General features: G+C 39.0%; 1 protein-coding gene across 4 annotated transcripts in view; it reads right to left on the bottom strand.

Annotated features, from left to right (window-relative positions):
* UBP1 (upstream binding protein 1) overlaps nt 1-12,159 on the bottom strand; it is a 45,609-nt gene that overhangs the window by 3,429 nt on the left and 30,021 nt on the right. For 3 of the 4 annotated variants that reach the window (XM_071735968.1, XM_071735969.1, XM_071735966.1), the window contains 5 exons: nt 7,228-7,331; nt 6,354-6,408; nt 6,057-6,150; nt 2,854-2,944; nt 1,216-1,325 (listed from right to left, as the gene is read on the bottom strand). In XM_071735968.1, the coding sequence (XP_071592069.1) occupies nt 1,216-1,325; nt 2,854-2,944; nt 6,057-6,150; nt 6,354-6,408; nt 7,228-7,331 (454 nt within the window). The remainder of the gene's footprint in view (nt 1-1,215; nt 1,326-2,853; nt 2,945-6,056; nt 6,151-6,353; nt 6,409-7,227; nt 7,332-12,159) is intronic. The other variant, XM_071735967.1, reaches the window with a different exon arrangement.

Here is a 12,159-nt window from a genome sequence, read left to right on the forward strand (position 1 = left end):
CTTTCAAGGTGAAGTCCCACGCTCACCTCTCTGACCAGGAGGAGGCTTCTGCTGCCTCTGATATTGAAAGCAACTTCCACATTTTTTCCTGTATACTGCACAAAAAGGCAAGAGTTATGTCAGACAGACTTAAACTGATCTTTAGAGACACCTAAGGGTGACTTTGGAAGTACTTTTGGACCATCTCAAAAGAAGGAGGCAATAGTCTGACCCATCCTAGTACACTGTTCCTTTAAATAGGGATGTAGATTTATTTTTTTTTCTCAGAAAGCCATGTTCCACTGCCTGATTATATTTCCTACACATTGACTCAAGCTGAAGGGTGTTGGGTGTTGGGGAGGGGAAATACACCACCACAAACAAACAGAACAATACGACAAAAGCAGTTCTGTTTGATGCTGAATTTACAGCTCTATAGCTTTATTCAATAGTGGTAGAAGCCCTTAGCTCCACGATTTGCACATCTTCTGTCTCAAACCAAAGACTGAAAATACCAAAGCAAAAATAGACATTTGACAGAGACAATGTCCTGTTTACAGATCCTTCCTCCACCTGCTTCTTGCTTGGAAAATACACAGCTACTATTACAGCAGCAGCCAATACAGATTTTGGGTGGTTGAAGAGGGAGGCCTCTTCAGTCAAAGCCAAAAAGAAGAAAAGAGTAAGCTCCATTTTCTTAATTGTAATATTAACATGAAGTTACAATTACAATTAATATTAAGTTCCCCTGTTGAAACAGCAGCTATCTCACAGGAAAGTAATACTAAAATCATATGCCCACATACAGCCTGGATGCTTTTCATTGCCCTAACACTGCCAGCTTTAGTTCAGTTGCACAGAAAGTGAAAGCAAACCATAAAAAGAATTAGTGTTTTGTTTCATGGAGCTTTTACATGCACCTACATTCACCTGGTTAATACCTTGGGCTGTAACAACACAGCACAGCTAATTTGAGAGCTCCTTACTTAACTGCCACGTAACTACAGTTTTATCAATGGACTGAAAAAAAAAAAAAAATCCATGATTTAATGTTGAGAGGTTTTAAGGTTCTGTTTGTCCCACATCAACGTCATTCTGAGTACCACTTCCTGTGGTTTCTCTTTACACCACAAACATAAATCCAGCCTCTTCCCTATTTTCCCCTTCCCATCTATATTGTTTTAGACTTCTGAAGACACGGAAATCATCTGCCCAGAGACCCCCTGTGCACTGTACCGTATATTGCACCGTTGCTGCTGTCACCATTCCCTGCCTCTGGTCTTTCCAGTTGTATGCTCTGCAGTGGCTCCTGGCAGACATAGATTGTTAACCGGGGCCTGACAGACCTGCAAGCCAAGCACAGTTACAGAGAAAAGGGTTACTTGGCCCTGGAAACACAGGAATTGTCACACCACCCACCTGGATTTGTTGTGCCTAACACAGGCACAAGTTCTGGTTTTCCTTCACTAAAACAACAACAACAACAGAAATTAACATACTGGTAAGTGGCCTCTCAGATTCTGCTGCATTTTGACAAAATTTCAGTCGATTCCAAGTTCACCACCACACTGCTTGTTGGAATCCTGAATGCAACTACTGAGTTAACAACTCCAGTTGTTACAAAGGTCAGTGGTACCAAATTCCTGTTTCACTCCCCACCAGATCCATCAGTTGGGATGCTGTTCATGCTAGCACACAGCATGTGTAACCTCTAAAGGCCTCGGGTTGTTCTTGGAGCCCCTAAAGAAGAAGTTTTGTGTCTTGGCAACAAATCCACCTGTTTCCAAAACATTAGCAGTGCTCAGCTGCATTGGTCCCAGCCTTACAGCCGAGCTTTGCACTCCTCAGTGCCTTCTGATGACACAAAACTGGGAGGAGTGGCTGACACACCAGAAGGCTGTGCTGCCATTCAGTGAAACCTAGAGAGGCTGGAGGGTTGAGTGGGGAGAAATTTAATGAAATACAAGGGCAAGTGGAGAGTCTTGCATCTGGGAGAGAAGAACACTATTTACTCCAAGTACCAGTACAGGTTGGGAAGTGACATGTTAGAGAGCTGTGTAGAGGAAAAGGACCTGGGAGTCCTGGTGTACAGAAGGATGCCCATGAGCCAGCAATGTGCCCTTGTGGCCAAGGAGGCCAATGGCATCCTGGGGTGCATGAGAAGAGGGGTGGCTAATAGGTCAAGAGAGGTTCTCCTCCCCCCCTACTCTGCCCTGGTGAGGCCACATCTGGAATATTGTGTCCAGCTCTGGGCCCCTCAGTTCAAGGACAGGGAACTGCTTGAGAGAGTGCAGAGCAGAGCCACAAAGATGATTAAGGGAGTGGGACATCTCCCTTATGAGGAAAGGCTGGGTGTCTTCAGCTTGGAGGAGACTGAGGGGTGACCTCAATAATGTATATAAATATGTAAAGGGCAAGTGTCAGGAAGATGGAGCCAGGCTCTTCTCAGTGATGTCCTATGATGGACTAGGGGTAATGGGTGCAAGTCAGAACATAGGAGGTTCCACCTAAACATTAGAAAAAGCTTTTTCACTGTGAGAGTGACAGAACACTGGAACAGGCTCCCCAGTGAGGTTGTGAAGTCTCCTTCTCTGTGGGACTTACACCTTAAATGATTCCCCCAGGCAGGGAGGTTGGACTCAACGACCTCTCGAGGTTCCTTCCAACCCCTAACGTCCTGTGACTCTGTGATCTCATCTGGAGTCTGTCCTGAAGGTGAACCCAGGAAGCTCTTTTTAAAAAGAGTGCTGCCAGTTCCCAAGACAGTTCTCACTGGCATTGAGTCCTGACACTAATTTCCCAGATCTCCAAGTTCTAAGGACAAGGGACATACGACAGAAGAAAACCCACTCAGCCTCATGTTCAACATATTACCTGGATTTCAGTGCATTATATAGCCGAATTCCATCAGCTGGACCACAGATTTGTACCAGATCTTCTCTTGTCAGCTTTAATAAATCAGCACCTGGAAAAAAACAGGAGGATTTTTTACAAAGATTATTTTGGAAGACTCACGCTTTATAAAATAAATTGTAGGTTCATTTACCCAGGAATACAAAAACACCCACCATTATAAAAATGGAATCCTGCAAACACAAGCAAGTAAAATTTAGAATAGGCATTAGGTAGCATTAGGAAAAAACAACCGATTTTCCAGAGGTGGTTTAGTTTTACTTGATGATATTCACATCTATGAAAAAGTATCAAGGCTGCAAGGCTTGCTGTTTCTGTAGAGCCAGATGACTGCTCTATGGCCAACCAATGGCTTAAATATCTCAAAAGTTTTACCTCCCAGGTTTGTATATTGTAAACACATGCCAAATACAAAGCAAAGGGATTTGATGGTTTCTCAATTCCATGAATCATCCCAAGCATTTAACTAGTGTGTTGTATCCTCTATTACAATGCATTCATTCATTGAGATGCTGCTTCAGGCTGGTGTAACTCCATCAGTGTGGTCAAATCATCAGCCTCTGGGCTGAATCCAGGCTGTGGGATACTTCCATCCAAAAGCAGTTGTTCTGTTTTGTTTTTTGAAGTGATCCTGGGAATAAATGATCTGTGAAAAAAACCAGCCTCCTTCCCAGAACATTTACTTTAAAAAATGAAGATTCAATAAAACACACTAAGCAGATCTAAAGAAAGATTACTTCTTTGAAGTAGCATGGGTGTAAACATAGAAAACAAAACTGTGTGAAAAATCAGTCACTTTAATAGATACGTGGGAGAACAGGAAGAAAAAAAGATCTTAATTCACACAGATACTCTGGTAAAAGCCAGCAAAAATAATTCATCATCATACCTTCTAAGTACTATAATAAAAAACCCCACCACACCTGCAGAAGTACAATTAAAAGCTACACTGCATTTCTTGCTTCAAAGAAAATCCAGCAGCCAGCTAGTATTTGACTTCTATGAACATACAAAGACAATAATGAAACGAAGAATCACTTTAAAAGTTTTCCCAAGGGTCACTGTCAGACCTAAAGCTTGCTAAGAGAGCTCAGCAATCATAACACAAGCAGCAAAGGTCAAAAACTATCCAACAGCAGCAGCAGCTTAAAGGGTCAATTTCTAGCACTGCAAGGGCTGATGCTTTTCCATTAGGTCCATGGTATTTCAAATAAAATCATCACGTCACTGATTTAACTAAGGAGCCTCAGTGTGTCAGTCCTGATGAGCTGGGAGATGCTGTTGGTTCTCTGAAGCTTGCAGCAGTGCTGCCCACTCACCTACAAAACCAGGCTGCTTTGCTAGAAAGCAAATGGGTGGTGAGACACTGGAACAGGTCACCCAGGGAAGCTGTGGATGCCCCCCCTCCGTGGAGGTGCTCAGGGTCAGGTTGGATGGGGCTTTGAGCAACCTGATCTAGTGGGAAGTGTCCCTGCCTATGGCAGGGGAGTTGGAACTGGATGAGCTTTAAGTCCCTTCCAACCCAAACCACTCTGTGGTTCTGTGATGCTATAGCCACACTGAGGGGGGAAACCCACAACAGCACCTACTTATTGCTGAGATAGCTACAAGTGCCATGTGGTTCTTACACATTATGTATGTTAATTTGGGGGGGGGGAGTGCCTCAAAGAGATCATGCTCCTATGTGCCAAAAGATGCAGTTTTTTCCAGTGACTTCACAAACATCTCAAGGTCTAGTCAATTTTTATTTGGGGAAGTCATACTGCCTATGCATGGGAAAACATCATGGACACCTGGAGTCTCAATTCTAGTTATTTTTACTATATTACTACTAGCAGCAGCTTACACGGTTTTAGATATTGCTGAACCAGAACTTGTCAAGTTTCCATATGGTTTGCCTATAAATGTACTGCAAAATACTGACTCATTCATTAATGAGATTGCAGAACTTCCTTTCTGGGGGTGGGATGACACCTTTAGAGCTTGTTCAGAAAAACTAAATGTGAGCTTATTTCTCAAAGCCTGGATACAGTAGCAGAAAACAGTACAAATTTTAGGTAGAAAACATCAGGCAGCATGAAGTAAAATTTACAGAAAAAACAAAACTTCCAAGTCTTACAGATTTAAGTAATACCACATTAGAGAACCTGTACTTTTGGTCTTGACCAAGAGAGATGCCTGGGAGCAGAGGGAGCAGAGGCAGACAGCAGAAGTTATCCATCAGATTCTCCCCATCATGTGTCACCAGAGAAAACTCAGCTGCAATTTTATGTGCAGTGTGCACTGTGTCATCCCCCTCTTTGCATAATTACATGGAGGCTTAAAGAAGCAAACAGCAAAATGCAGCCCCAGATGGTGCATCTATTGCCATTTCTTGCTTCCATATATAAAGTGGACACTACACTGGCACACACTTAAGGAAGATCAACCAGACATTTTGCCAAAATTAAATTATAAAGAAATATATGGTGCTTAGGGACATGGTTTAGTGGTGGAGTTGGCAGTGTTAGGTTAATGGTTGGACCTGATGATATTAAAGGTCTTTTGCAACCAACAGGATTTCACTAATTCTATGGAAAAAAAAAAACAACACCAAAACCCAGGCAAACACACATAGGTAAAAGTATCCTCCAGTTGCATGGCACTGAAAAAGGAGTTCAATACAAAAACAGAATTTGCCATTTCTGTGACTCCCAGCTTCACAGTTAGGAAGGATAAAAACTTCATATACTACATTTAAAACTAACTCCTAAGAAAAGATCTAACATGAGGCAGATGTTGGCAATTTCTTGGATTTCATTTGAGATTATCGCATTTTGATTGCCATTAGAAAACAGCACAGCAAAAGAGACAGCCCAGCCTGCTGGTCTGCCTCACCCAATTGATTAATTTTTCTTGATGGATTAATCAAGGTTAAAACTATTCTTTTTGGAAAAAAAGAACCTATAAAAGAACCTATATCCACTTTGGGGGGTTACAGTGAATTTATGCAAAATGCAACTACAAAACAAAGCTTTCCAATGCAAACTGAACATTTAATAAGCAAATCAGTGAATTATGATAAATATGAATGCCCTATTGCTTTTAGAGAAATATTTTTCCCACACAAAACTTGCTCACTAACTCAAAGAAAGACTCTAAGCAAAAAAGTAAAATACAGATACCTGAGAAATTTGAAAAAAGCCTTGTATAGGTAGAGAACCTATGCTTGAGCAACCATTGCTGAGTTTCCTGGATTGTGGCTGAAGGATGAAGCTGCTGTAAGAAAGAAGATAGGAAAATCTGGATATTAAAAAAATATAACAACATACCCATTAAAAAAAATCTCCCCCAGTTAAACACTTTCTCAGAACCTAATAACATCAAGGTATGTATAATAATAATAATAAATAATAATAATAAAATATGAAATACTCTGACACAAATATAGCCATGATCAGTAATAGAAAGCAAACACTCACATCTCCAGAGCCTTGAGAGGTTCCATCTCCTTGATGATTTGGGGAGGAAGAATTGCTACAGATTAAAAAGGAAAAAAAAAGAAAGGATTATTAGAATTTCATTAAGCAAAATATTCACAACATTGCATGAAAAATAACTTGCAAATGTCAAAACAATACATGTCACTGTTGAAAGCCAATTTAAATGTGGCATTGAAATGTGACATTTGAAATGTAGTTTCAAGTCAAGAGAATGATCATCACAGTTCTATATGCAAGTCAGCTGGTTCCTGTTCTCTTTATCCTTTACCAACTGGAGAAGCAGTTTTACCAGTACTCATGGGAGGTCAGCAAAATACAAGGCAGACAAAAGTGTACAGACCAGGCTATTCCACTGTAAATAATTTCTTGATCACCCACAGTTTAATTTCAGTAGTTTAATTAATGCTGCAACACAAAATACTTTTATTAATATAATTTCTGTTGAAAAGCTTGTTAAGATTATTGCTGGGTTTTCTTCTTGCAAATTTTATCAGCTGTGAGTGAGGGGAACTAAGACTGTTCTTACTGAAAAAAGATCTAGTTTCCAAAGGCAGAAACTAAATTAGAATAGTTAAAAAGTAAAGTATTTGCTGTGTGGCAAAGGACAAGAAGAAAAAGCTTCCAACAACATACAGTGAGGAAGAAAACTATTGAAGCAGAGGTAATTACATTACAAATGAATCACACAACCCAAGTGCCAAACTGTAAAATACATACATAGGTCACAACAAACTTTCATACGTCAGGAGGACTAGAAACTAGTTGAAAGCTCCTAGAGTTACTGAGAAAACCCTTTTGATTAAGCTTGATTTTACAATGTTACCTTTAATTATGATACAGGAAAGAAACCCACCTGTCCGGGACACTGTAGGAATTATGTTGAGCAGAGGTAAATGTTGGTGCAGGAGTAGGACTGTTGTTCACAAATGTTGTAGGAGTATCAGGCCATGGTGAACACTGAAGACAAAGAATTAAAACTTAAGTTTCTCTTTACAATAATTTTTTTACTTTGATGCACAGTTCTTTCGTTCAAAGCCAAGGGTTTTTTTTTCCCCCACAGAGAATTTTGATTTGTAATTCAAAACAAAAGGTCCCTCCATCCCACGCATTACATGCAGAGACTCCAGATGAAAATCCCTTTTATCTTGTTTCCTCCTATTTATACTGCCTTCTCTTAATAAAGTGAAGGTATCAGTGGTGGATCTGACAAAAGACCTGTACAGTTTACTCAGTTTAAAATAAACCAACCAGTCAACCCAAGTCATCTGCTGCAAAAACTCCCTTAGGATAAAAGGGTACCTGTTTAAGATGCAGTATTCAAGACTTGACAATAGGTATTCAGTAACAAGTAAAACTATGAAGCTTGATTTCACCTTGTCAATAAGTTTGATGTATCTGCACTGACAGCAATTAAATACAAATGGAATTTTCAGTAGGAATTTTGTGAATTGAAAATTTTGATTAAGTTACTGCAGGACTAAAATGATGCTTGTCTGTACTGCTTTCTCTAAACTGCTTGGTAAACTGGACTTCTGATACACAAATTTAAGTCATCACAAGTATATTATGAGTCAACTGACTTCTGGACAGACTGGTATAGTGATATATTTTGGGGGGTATTTTTTAAATCACTATGATAAAAGCCCTTCAAAATAAGACTAGCTTATAGTGTTTTAAATGCCATTGCAGATCCAGTATTTGCAGGAAAAAAAATTAAAAAAACCCAAAAAACAGAATTTGGTATGTCCAAAGACAAATTAAAAAAACCCAAAAACCAGAATTTGGTATGTCCAAAGACAAACTGACAGGATTAAAACAAGCAAGCTGACCAAGCTAAAGACAGCTAAGACCACGTCTGTTAAAACAACAAAGCTTTCTCATATACTTATGCACCACCTTAAATACCCTGTAAGGAAATTTCCAGAGTTACAGCATAGCCTTGGGAGAAGGCAGGGGATGAGGGAAGAGGGGGAAGGAAGGGGAATAAGTACAACCTACTATAAATGGAAACATGTTTCAACAATTTTGTGTTGCAAGACCATTTCACTCTCTGGGGGAAAGACTAAATGAGCACAACACCAACTGCAATCTCCTGTAAAACATTTAACAACACTTCTGTGCTGGACTCCACTCTTCACTCATCAAAGTAAGACTGCAAATTCTCCCAGCATGGCACAAACAATTTTAAAAAATAAATAAATCTTGCGTGCCAATAGCTTAAAAATTAGCAAATTCTTCATTCAAGATCAGATTCAAATCAGTATTTTGTTACAGTGTACACACTGCCTTTAATTACCACAGTCAAAGCCATCCTTTAGACTTCAAACAGTGCCATCCACACAACTGTGATGCTCTGGTGTTACCCACTCTTCCTTCTATAGTCTGTGTATTCCCATCTGTTGTTTCTCTTCTCAAGCTCACTTTGATGTTACTGACATCAATGCTGTATTAGAACAGGTAGTTAAAATTGGCCTTTATTCCCTGATTATGTGGTCCAAAGCCAAAATTTTAAAATAAAAGCTTAACATAACAACATTAAGCTTGTTCTGAAATATTTTGAAAGCATAATAAATTTTCTTTAATTTTCTAGCATTTTCTCCCTAAATTTTACTCCAATTTAGCTGGGCACACAGATGCAAGCTCAGCCACTACTAAAAGATTCTGTACAACATATATTTGAATTCAGGGGCAGGGAATAACACACTGGTGTCAGAGAACAGTTTTTGAGCCATTCCCTAGGTATATATTGAAGTTAATGGTCCCATCCTTCAAACCCAGATGAAGTTGTTCACAACAAAACTCCAAGTTTAAATGCAGGAAGACGCACAGTTGAAATATTTAGTGAAAGAAAATCCCAGCCCAAAGCAAGTAGCCTTTCTTTTCTACAAACACACTTTCCTACCTCGTCTCCTCCTCTAGCAAAAATGTTACCAATAACAAACCACTGAGACAGTATCAGTCAGGTAAAAAAAAATATAAATCCTAGCAGTAGTCATTATAATGCGACATGCCTTCTGGCTCCTCTCTCCTCTCACCTATCTTATATATTGTGGAGGGAAAAATGAATATCTGAGTACTGAGATACTTAATTCTGAAAGGTTCAAGAAACAAAGACATCTAGCCTTAAAAAAAAAAAAAAAAAAAAAAAGCAACTGCATATATTCTCTAAGCATCTCCTCACAATTAAGCCAATCTGTTTATGCTTTCAGTATCACTTACATGCACAACCTTCACAAACCCATTATGTTCAGAAACAGAATTAGACAAATCCCTGGGCATCAAATCCATAAAAGTAAAAGAACAAAGCAGGGATGTGCTTTCTGCTGTCCTGCATGGTGATTCTGGACACTGGTGGGTGTAGAAGGGGAATATATCACAGGCAGTGGCAAAACTGCTGCCTTGTTTGAGACACAGCATCTGCACTTGCCAGGGACAGACCCTACAGATTCCTGGTCTGATGAATCAGGTTATTTCCTGTATTCTTAAGACCAAAAGTGAGTTAACCAAAGGACATTCAATAAGCTAAAGATAAACAGAAGACCCTGGTTGCTGGACACAAATTTAAAAAGAAAACGTCACTCTGTCACAAGGAAGCATCCAACTCTGTAAAAAGCTATCACAGAACAGAAAATAAAAAAAAAAACCTGGCATTGTATCTTTACCTATATCAAACAACAGACTTATATGCTGGTAAATATCCGAAGAAGTTGTTTTTAAGGTTTCAAGACTAACTGGCCTCTGTTTCTAGTACACCGATAGAATACTAGTGATGGACCCATACTTCAGAAACTATGCCTTTATTTCCAGACACTGATTAATTCTTGAAAAGGAGAAAATTATGTTGGCTTCAAATCTTTAACATTCTTCTACATATGATATGAAAGAAATTATAAAGCACTAACCAATGGTTTTACTGAAGTATGCTTTTTCAGCTACAGGATTCGTAGCATTTAAACTCAGAATGTTCTGAATGTCTGGAAAATTACAAAAACTCGAGCTATTCTATACCACTGCTTAAAGTCTTTTACCTTCCTGCTTCCAGCCTACCTGCATCTGCCCATAGTCATGCTTTATGAGAGAGTGAAACTGAATTTTGGCAAAGAACTCCATAAGATATTAAAACACCAAATTAACATAAGAACAGAACATCTGTTCTCCAAATTAGGCTTGTTATACTTGGGCACACAACATCATCTTCAGAGAACAGGATGGGAATTTTGCTATACACGGGACAGAGCTTTTTCAAAGAGCCTATAAAATACAGGGGTCTTATTCTAGATAACTACAATTGTTGTTGACAAAAGCAAAAACACTCTGCTCACACAGGGTTAATTATTCTGAATGAGGAAGTTACTCCCAAAATGTGAGGATACCCACATTACATATCCTGTATGCTACTGATTCTGCTACAATGAAGTACAGATAAGTGTAAGGTAAAACTAATTGAGGACATACTATATGCTTACATTAGTAAATGTTAGTTATGCTCCAGCTCCACTTTATAACTCAAAGACTCTAGGAGGTTTTGTGTCACTTACAGAGAATATTTAAGTATTGCAAGGGGTTGTTAAGTTAAAAACAGGTTAGATAACTTTCAGGCATTATTTGGCTACACTTTGTCCTAGTCTGGACAAGAGATTTGTCATTTATTTTAAAAATACCTTTATCTATTATTCTTCCTATAAGTAGTAATCATTCAGTGAAGTATTTATAAAAGAAAGAGAAAATAAAAAAATCAGAAATCCCTCCAAGAACCAGATTCAAAAATTCTTCAGAGATGCTTTGTAAGTGAAAGCGGTAAAATCCCGTTTTCTCTTGTCTACACCTCCTGACTTCAGGGCCCAGTAAGGAACAAAAAAATAACATCTGCATTGCCAAGTAACTCTAAAGGTGCATCTTAAAAGAAAGAAAAACCAAAAAAACTAACAACCAAGAAGGTAAATTTAGATGGCTCAGTGCTTATAATAGCTTTGGTTCAAAAAAATTCTCTGAAGAATCCATCTCATTTAATATTGCTTGTTCACTCTCTCTCAGTCACACAGTTTACAAACAACAAGACCAATGCACTGAAGTATTTAATAAGCTAAACCTTACACATCACTTTCAAATATCGTAAATACAAACTACATAGGGTCTGAGGAACCAAAGACAGACAGTGATTGTGCAAGCACTGCTGGGAAAGAGCTGCCAGCACAATGCACCTGTTTAAGGGACAGTCAAATCACTGCCTTCCACAGTGGGAATACACAGTCACATCATGAATTGATATTGAAATTTGCCAACTGGAGGACTGCTTCTCATCTGAGAAATGGTAACCCTTGACAGGAAGAGTGCACAGCACGTATGTGAGGTTCATTCTGGGAGGTTAGTGTACACGTGTCAGGGAAGATGTGCTGACTCTTCTGAACTGCACTAAACCTGCTTGGAACACAATGTGTAAAGGAAAAATCAGTAGCTACCAATCGACCCTCCACACCACTACACAGCGGTTTAAAAATACCAACGCACGTGGAAACTTATATTGAATGACAGGACAGATATGGGGCAAAACACTACATTTTGCTGTTCTTTCTTCCACTACTTGCACACATACAGGAAAGCAAAAAGCTGTTTCATTTAAAGTCACATAAATGGAAAGGTCTTGACTTTTCAAAGTTACACAGTCCCCCTGCAACAGTTTAAGTGTTAGATTTAGGAAGGATTCCTTTGCTGAACGCAAACGTGGAGCAATTGGTATACGTAAAACGTGAATAAAATTAAGACAGAGGCATCAAAATATTTTTAT

Source organism: Heliangelus exortis, chromosome 2, assembly GCF_036169615.1.
Source record: "Heliangelus exortis chromosome 2, bHelExo1.hap1, whole genome shotgun sequence".
Lineage (NCBI taxonomy): Eukaryota > Metazoa > Chordata > Aves > Apodiformes > Trochilidae > Heliangelus > Heliangelus exortis.